This window comes from Cebus imitator, unplaced genomic scaffold, assembly GCF_001604975.1.
Source record: "Cebus imitator isolate Cc_AM_T3 unplaced genomic scaffold, Cebus_imitator-1.0 Scaffold136, whole genome shotgun sequence".
NCBI lineage: Eukaryota > Metazoa > Chordata > Mammalia > Primates > Cebidae > Cebus > Cebus imitator.
This window is the reverse complement of record NW_016107451.1, coordinates 636,564-645,887: the sequence shown is the minus strand read 5'-3', so window position 1 is coordinate 645,887 and position 9,324 is coordinate 636,564. Positions and strand designations below refer to the sequence as shown.

General features: G+C 43.4%; 1 protein-coding gene across 2 annotated transcripts in view; it reads right to left on the bottom strand.

Annotated features, from left to right (window-relative positions):
• The window catches only part of METTL16 (methyltransferase like 16), an 81,585-nt gene that overhangs the window by 30,974 nt on the left and 41,287 nt on the right, over positions 1–9,324 (bottom strand). For both annotated transcript variants that reach the window (XM_017541625.2, XM_017541626.2), the window contains 2 exons: positions 8,239–8,354; positions 5,142–5,284 (listed from right to left, as the gene is read on the bottom strand). In XM_017541625.2, coding sequence (XP_017397114.1) covers positions 5,142–5,284; positions 8,239–8,354 — 259 coding nt within the window. The remainder of the gene's footprint in view (positions 1–5,141; positions 5,285–8,238; positions 8,355–9,324) is intronic.

The following is a 9,324-nucleotide window of genomic DNA, read 5'->3' as shown; positions in this document are numbered from 1 at the left end:
AAAAAAAAAAAAAAAAAAAGAAAATTAGCTGAGTGTGGTGCCACATGCCACATGCCTGTAATCCCAGCTACTCAGGAGGCTGAGACAGGAAAATCACTTGAGCCCTGAAGCCGGAGCTTGCAGTGAGCAGAGATCGTGCCACGGCACTCCAGCCTGGGTGACAGAGTGAGACTCCGTCTCAAAAACAACAAAATAAGCTGGGCATGGTGACATATACATGTAATCTCAGCTACTTGGGAGGCTGAGGCAGGAGAAGAGCTTCAACCTGAGAGGCAGAGGTGGCAGTGGGCCAAGATCGTGCCACTGCACTCCAGCCTTGAGCAACAGAGCAAGACTCTCTTATCTCAAAAAAAGAGCTATTCAAGTTATCTATTTCTTGTAGAGTAAGCCTGGGTAGTTGGTGTTTTTGAAATTTGTTTCATCTATGTTGCAAAATTTATTGGCAAAAAGTTGTTCTATACTCTCTTCTCACCCTTTAGTGTCTGTAGAATCTGTAGCATGTCCCCTCTTTCGGTTCTGATACGGAGAGTTCGTGTCTTCTTCTTTTCTTTGAGATGGAGTTTCATTCTTGTTGCGATGGGGTCTTGCTATGTTGCCCAGGCTGGTCTCAATCTCCTGGGCTCAAGTGATCCTCCTGCCTAAGCCTCCCAAAGTGCTGGGATTTCAGGTATGGGCCACTGTGCCCAGCCCAGGCCCAGATTATGAAAGTTTATTACCTATCCCCAAATATGTGGATTATATTTAAATCAAGCAGTATCTATCATCTGGCAGGGGATACATTGGTGCTTTGTAGAATATAGATCTCCAGTTCCTAAAAAAATCCTAAAATCATTGCCATAAAGGGCATCAGTTACAGAACTAGTAACCAATGTCAAGAGAGCATCTAAAACATAGAATTATGGTGTGGTGAAGAAATTAAAAAAAGAAAAATTCAGGGCCAGGTGCGGTGACTCACACCTGTAATCCCAGCACTTTGTGAGGCTGAGGCAGGTAGATCATTTGAGCTCAGGAGCTCAAGACCAGCCTGGGCAACATGGTGAAACTCTGTCTCTACTAAAAATACAAAAATTAGCTGCGCATGGGGGCGCACACTTGAAATCCCAGCAGCGTGGAGGCTGATGCGGGAGAATCACTTGAACTTGGGAGGCGGAGGTTGCAGTGAGACAAGATCACTCCACCTCACTGCAGGCTGGGTGACAGAACGAGACTCTGTCACACACACACACACACACACACACACACACACACACACACACAATTCAGGCCATGAGTTTGATAAAGTCTGGTAATTTATCTAGAAGTTTCGATGGGTGAGTCCCTTTTTCTCTTCTGAGATATGGTCTCACTCTGTCATTCAAGCTGTAGTGCAATGGTGCAATCTCAACTCACACAGCCTCGACCTCCTGGGCTCAAGCGATCCTCCCACCTCAGCCTCCCAAATAGCTGGGACTACAGACACATGCCACTAAATCCAGTTAACTTTTGTATTATTTGTAGAGAAGGGGTCTCACCATGTTGCCCCGGCTGGTCTTGAACTCCTGGACTCAAGTGATCCACCTGCCTAGGCCTCCCAAAGTGTTGGAATGACAGGCATGAGCCACTGTGCCCAACCTGGATGAGTCACTTGAGAGAAAAAACAGCTATTAAGTAAGCTCAAGTCACAGGCACAAAAAGTCAAAGTAAGGGTGACAAGCACTTGTAAATCTTCACCAATGACAGAAAGGCTGTTCACAGTCCAACTGTAGCTCAGAGCTGCAGACGCTGCAAGGGGTGGTGGAAAGGCCACTGGACTAGAATGAGGATATCTGAGTTCTGTGAACTAAGAGGTTGGATAACTTTACCAACTTTTACCTCTCAAGGTCTTTCCAGCTGCAAAATTCCTTAAGATACAAAACAAAACTGTAACTGCTGCTGAGCATGACAGAGGTGAGACATGAACCTCTCAGGGAGGTGAGGCATCACAAGCGCCATCCTGAGGTCAGCCCAACACATTTAACTCGTTTCACCCCATCATGCTGCAAATCCTGCTTAGCTCCTGTACTTCTTCAGGGACAAGAAGGGAGACAGTCTAGAGGGATAAGAAACAGATGGTAGGGCTAAGGTACTTGTTTATTGCCTCTTACTTTATAGAGCTTCAAAATATACAATTTTCACAGCATTGTGAAATGTGAGTCACATAGTGTATAAACATTATGATGTCAACTATAAAAATATGCACGAGAGTCTGGGTGCGGTGGCTCATGCCTGTAATCCCAGCAATTTGGGAGTCCAAATTGGGCAGATCACAAGGTCAGGAGTTCAAGACCAGCCTGAACAAGATGGTGAAACCCTGTCTCTACTTAAAAAACAAAAATTAGCTGAGCGTGGTGACACGTGCCTGTAATCCCAGCTACTCAGGAGGCTGAGGTGGGAGAATCACTTGAACCCGGAGGCAGAGGCTGCAGTGAGCCAAGATCACGCCACCACACTCCAGCCCGGGCAACAGAGCAAGACTCTGTCTCAAGAAAAAAAAAATGCATAGGGCCACAAACTGGTAATTGTACAAATGTAAATAATCATGGTAAGGTGTGATCGAAAACAGTATTTCCAAGCAATACTCTTTCACAAAACACTATTTTCTTTTCAATAAAAATCACTTCATTTCTTCCTTTCCTTTATCTAAACTCTCAAGTTACCTGAGTCCTAACAGAGAAGACAGTTGAACCTTGTTTTTAAACAAATCATAACAGGGTAATGTTTCCCCTGTTATGATACCAAGCGCAAAATGGCCAACTCTCCAGCGACATAATGGGCTGTAGCCTTGCATTGTAGCCTTCCTGGCAAACTGACACCCTTTCATTCAATTTGCAGGCTGTCACAGAGCCAAATAGAGGCAGACTAGGAACAAACCGAGTGCTGCAGCATGAGGCTGGCTCCCTGCAACCCCTGCCACCTGGCTTCAAGCTATTCTCCTGCCTCAGTCTCCTGAGTAGTTGGGATTACAGATGCATGCCTCCCTACCCAGCTCTTTTTCTTTTTGTATGTTTTACTAGAGACGGGGTTTCACCATGTTGGCCAGGCTGGTCTTCAACTCCTGACCTCAGATGATCCACCCGCCTCAGCCTCCTACAGTGTTGGGATTACAGGCATGAGCCACTGTGCCTGGCCTTCTCATGTCTTTAAGTGATTTTGTTTCCTACAATCATCTATACTACGTAGACAGAAAAGAGGACAATACCATATAGGAAAAATATCTTCCCTATCCAGGAATTCCACTTCTGGGGCTACATCCAAAGAACTGAAAGCAGGGTCTCTAGGAGATATTTATACACCCACATTCATATAGTGCTATGCACTATAGCCACCAAAGGATAGAAGCAACCTAAGTTTCCATCAACAGATGGATGGATAAACAAAATGTGGTAGATATGAACAACGGAATTTTAATATTCTCAGCCTTAAAAAGGAACAAATTCTGAAACATGCTACATCATGGATGAACCTTGAAAACATTATGAAAAGTGAAAAAAGTCAGTCATAAAAGGACAAATAGTGTATGACTGCATTTGTATGAGGTACCCACAGGAGTCAAGTTCATAGAGACAGACAGCAGAATGACGGGTGTCAGGGGCTGAGTGAAGGAGAGAATGAGGAGTGAGTTAATGAGCACAGAGTAACAGTTATGCAAAATGAAGAGCTCTGGAGATCGGCTGCACAACAGTGTGAATGTATCAACATTACTAAACTATACTGTAAAAATTTAGATGGCAATGTGGTTTGGATGTGTGTCCCCGCCCGAATCTCATGTCAAACTGTAATCTCCACTGTTGGAGAAGGGCCCTGGGAAGAGAGGACTGGATCGAGAGGATAGATTTCCCCTTGCTGTTCTCATGATAGTCAGTGAGTTCTCATTAGACCTCCCACTTCTCTCTCTTCCTCCTCCTCTGGCCATGTGATGCTGTGCCTGCTTCCCCCTCACCTTCTGCCATGATTGTAAGTTTCCCAAGGCTTCCCCAGCCGTGCTTCCTGTACAGCCTGTGGAACCCTGAACCAATTAAAACTCTTTTCTTTACAAATTACTCAGTCTCAGGTATTTCGTTATAGCAGTGTGAGAATGGACTAATACAGATGGTAAATGTTATGTTATGTGTATTTACCACAATAACAACAAATTCTTCCCTACGTCCCAAAGCTAAATCCTAGGGTTGAAAGCTCTTTTAGTTTTGAACTACCACATTATCCATCATTTCAACAACATGTGGCAGGGTGAGAAGTCAAGTGAGACAAATAGCTCTTTTTGAGTACCTTATGTTGCTTAATGACAGGTGTGTTGTCCAAAATAATTAGCTTTAAAAAGGAATGGCCTTAACCCTCCTCTGCAACTGGTTAGTGATCTCAGTTTCCCTTCATTAAGTTCTTGACAGCTCAATGTCCTCACATATGTCACTGTTTGGGAGACTGATTCCAACAACATAAATTGCTTCAAGGACTAGGCAACAAATTTATTCCGGTTCATGGGAGAGAACTGAACCCATCTGTTTTCTAAGCAAAAGCCATATTTGAATCAGTTTTGTTCCATCACAGGACCGTACTAATGGGAGCAATACAATCGTATGGTATTTTCCTCTTTCCATCTCTGTAGTATACATGATTACAGTAAACACAATTCAATAAAAGGCATGCGAACATCCTCAGAAACAGGGTCTTTGCAGATTGTAGGAGCCACTACCTTGGTTATCTGCTTGTTCTTTTGACCACTAGGATTACTTTTCCTCTAAGTAACAAGGTTTGTTTTAGAACTACATAGGGGAGGCTGGGCACAGCAGCTCATGCGTATAATCCCAGCACTTTGGGAGGTCGAGGCAGGTGGATCACCTGAGGTTGGGAGTTCCAGACTATTCCGGCCAACATGGTGAAACCCCCCATCTCTACTAGAAATACAAAAATTACAGGTGGAGGGTGCCTGTAATCCCAGCTACTCGGGAGGCTGAGGCACGAGCAAAACTTGAACCCGGGAGGCAGGGGCTGCAGTGAGCTGAGATTGCACCACTGCACTCCAGCCTGGGTGACAGACAGACAGACCAAAAAAAAAAAAAGAACGACATGGGGGTAAATATTCCTATGTTGTAAAAATAGACTGTATGTTCTAAAAACAGACTTACCTTAATCTTTTTTTCAGTTGTAGACTGTCATGGATAATCCTTTTAACAAACTCTAGTTCACCTCCTTCTGCCATGATCTCTGTGATGCCGCCTGTGTTAACAGAACTAGGTGGAGGTCTTCGGGGATTTCTTGAGTTTACTCCCTGAACAACAACAACAAAAAACCCCGGTGAAAAATGTGTACACCCAAAGAACCAAGTCTGAATATAATCCATCCTAAGTTAGAATGGCGAGATGCAGTTTGACTTTCCAAGTAGTACGCTAGATTTAGGATTTTAAAATCACATAGTCATTACAGTATTTTATTTTAAACAACAGCTTCATGCAGCCACTTTTTCCCAGGTCTTTTACCTTCCATTTTTGTGATTAAACATAAAAAATTTTTGCCTTTTCAGATAGCCCAATCTGTCACTTTTTCTTTATGTTTTCTGTCTTGGTTTCAAGTACAGAAAATCCACCCAAAGATTAAATAAATATTTACTTATGTTTTTTTCCTAGTATTTTCATGGTTTTGCTTTTTACATTTAAATATTTAATCCACCCTTATCTCATACCATATGAAAAATTAACTCAAAATGCATCAAATACCTAAAAGTAAAAGCTAAAACTATAAAACTCTTAGAAGAAAACATACATTTTCATGACTTTGGATTAAGCAACAGTTTCTGAGGCATGACAACAACAGCATAAGCAACAAAAGAAAACAGAGAAATTGGACTTCATCCGAACTAAAAACTCCTGAGCTGCAAAGGGCACCATCAAGAAAGAGAGAAGACAGCCCGCAGGAGGGAAGAAAGAAAATGTCTGCAAATCACTATCTAACAAGGAACCTGTAAGCAGGATATATAAAGAAGTCTTACAACTTAAAAATAAAAAGAAAAACCAACCAACTTAAAAATGAGCAAAGGATATGAAAAAGCATTTTGCCAAAGATGATATACAAATAAGAAGTGTTGACCAGGCACGGTTGCCCGCACCTGTAATCCCAGGACTTTGAGAGGCCAAGGCAGGTGGATCACTTGAGGTCAGGAGTTTGAGACCAGCCTGGCCAACATGGCAAAACTCCATCTCTATTAAGAACACAAAAATTAGCTGGGCGTGGTGGTACGTGCCTGTGATCCCAGCTACTTGGGAGGCTGAGGCAGGAGAATCGCTTGAACTCGGGAAGCGGAAGTTGCAGTGAGTCAAGACTGTGCCACTGCATTCCAACCTGGGTGATAGAGTGAGACTCTGTCTCAAAAAAAAAACATAAAACAAAAAAAGGCATGCAGCAGTAAAAACACTGATTTCCTTCCTAAGCCAAGAAGCTGAGACCAGGAGTAGACTATGACCCAAGTCGGTCTAATGAGAAGAAAATTAAATGTCCAATGGTTTAGGGAAGAAAAGAGCTCTCTCGGGCCGGGCGCGGTGGCTCAAGCCTGTAATCCCAGCACTTTGGGAGGCCGAGGTGGGTGGATCACGAGGTCAAGAGATCGAGACCATCCTGGTCAACATGGTGAAACCCCATCTCTACTAAAAATACAAAAAATTAGCTGGGTATGGTGACGCGTGCCTGTAATCCCAGCTACTCAGGAGGCTGAGGCAGGAGAATTGCCTGAACCCAGGAGGTGGAGGTTGCGGTGAGCCGAGATCGCGCCATTGCACTCCAGCCTGGGTAACAAGAGCAAAACTCTGTCCCAAAAAAAAAAAAAAGAAAAGAGCTCTCTCCTCACCCTCCCACCCACTGAATATTGCTGTACCACAAGTAAACCAGGTTATGAACAAAAACATCCATGGAACAAGTCACAGCCAAGAGAAAAACAGAGTTCTTAATACTGCGAACACCTTAATCAAATCATTATGAAATCCCAACTACTGATGGGTTTCTCAAATAATCAACTTTCTTTGCTGTTAAGTCAACCTAAACTGGGTTTTTAGGTACAGTCCTCCCTCGGTACTCAGGAAGACCTGCCTCAGACACCAAAATACAAGGAACCTCAAGTCCCTTTTATAACACAGGTAGTACCTGCATTTAACCTGTCCACATCATCTCATATACTTTATAATTCCTAGATTAGTTATATTAGCTAATAAAATGTGAATGCTATGTAAAAATAGTAATACTGTATTTTTCTATTTTTTTTACTGTTACATTGTTATTTTTATTGTTTTCTTTTTTTCCCCCAAATATTTTTTTTTGAGACAGGGTCTTGCTCTGTTCCTCAGACTGGAGTGCAGTGGCACGATCTTGGCTCAATGTAAGCGGCACCTCCTGGGCTCAAGTCACCCTCCCACCTCAGCCTCCCAAGTAGCTGGGTCTATAGGCATACGCCACAACACCCAGCTCATTCTTTTTGTATTTTCTGTAGAGACGGTTTTGCCATGTTGCCCAGGCTGGTTTGAACTCCTGAGCTCAAGCTAGCTGCCCACTTCGGCCTCCCAAAGTGCTAGGATTACAAGTGTGAGCCACCATACCAGCCTTCAAATACTTTCAATGAGTGGCTGGCTGAATCCACAGAGGTGGAGCCCACAGATAGAGAGCCGAATATACTTCAAACCGAAAGCACCCTGACACAGCTTTCCAAAGCCAGGCACAGTAGCATGCGCCTATGATCTCAGCTACTAGGGAAGCTGAGGGGAGGGGGATTGCTTGAGTCCAGATGCTTAAGACCAACTTGAGCAACATAGTAAGACCCCATCTCAAAAACATTAATTAAAAAATTAATAAATTAGTTTTTAAAAGTTTTCTTTGCTCTTATCTCCGCAAATAAGGCAAATTTAGATATATACTCAATTTTTTATTTTTTGAGATGGAGTCTCACTCTGTCGCCCAGGCTGGAGTGCATTGGCACAATCTCAGCTCACTGCAACCTCCACCTTCCAGGTTCAAGCGATTCTCCTGCCTCAGCCTCCTGAGTAGTTGCAATTACAGGCGCACACCACCTGGCTAATTTTTTGTATCTTTAGCAGAGATAGGGTTTCACCATGTTGACCAGGCTGATCTCGAACTTCTGACCTCATGTTCCGCCTGCCTCGGCCTCCCAAGGTGCGGAGATTACAAGTGTGAGCCACTGTGCCTGTGCTATACTAAATTATTTTAAAGTAGAAGAAATTTTACCTTGGCTTCCAACTGATTGGCAAAAAAGGGAGGGTTGCACATGCAAAAGTCATAGATGATCTCAGATTCTTCTTTCAGAGCATCCATCAGGAGCGTCTTTTGTGGCACTTTCACCACTAGAAGAAAAAAAACGAAAAGTGAACTAATATGAATGTTGTGGTGGCTTTAAAGTATAATCGTGCACTGTATAATGCTGCTTTGATCAACAAAGTACTCCATATATGATGGTGGTCCCATAGGATTATAAGATTACATTTTTATTGTACCTTTTCTAAGTGTGATGTGCTTAGATATACAAATACTTACCATTGTGCTAAAATAAAATTGCCTTTGGTGTTCAATACAGTAACACACTGTTCAGCTTGGAGCCTGGGAGCCACAGGCTGTTACATATAGGCCTGGGTGTATAGTAGGCTATGCCATTCAGGTGCGTGTAAGTGCACACTACGATGAAATCACCTCATGATGCATTTCTCAGAATATATCCCTGCCGTTAAGCAATGCATGACTGTATGTCCTCAAACTCTTAGGCATTACTCCCTTCAGGAGATGGAGTTTCATTTCCCTCCCCTTGAGAACAGGCTGTGCTTTAAGGACACTCAGGTAGCTTCATGGAGAGATCCACATGGCAATGAACTAGGGTTTCCTTCCAAGAGTCATGTGAATGAGCCATAAGTAAGCCATCTAGGAAGCAAATCTCTATCACTCAAAAAGCCTTCAGCTCCAGCCAACAACTTGACTGCAAATTCATGAAAGAGTCTAAACTAGAACCACGAGACTAAGCCGTGCTGAAATTTATGACCCATAGAAACAATGAGATAAATGTTTATTGTTTAAGGTTCCTAGGGTCAGCTGTGATGGTTCATGCCTATAATCCCAGCGCTATGGGAGGCCAAGATGGGAGAATTGCTTGAGACCAGGAGTTCCAGGTTCACCTGGGAAACACAGCAAAAACCTACCTCTACAAAACTTTTTAAAATAAAAAATTATCAGGCCGGGCGCGGTGGCTCAAGCCTGTAATCCCAGCACTTTGGGAGGCCGAGGCGGGTGGATCACGAGGTCAAGAGATCGAGACCATCCTGGTCA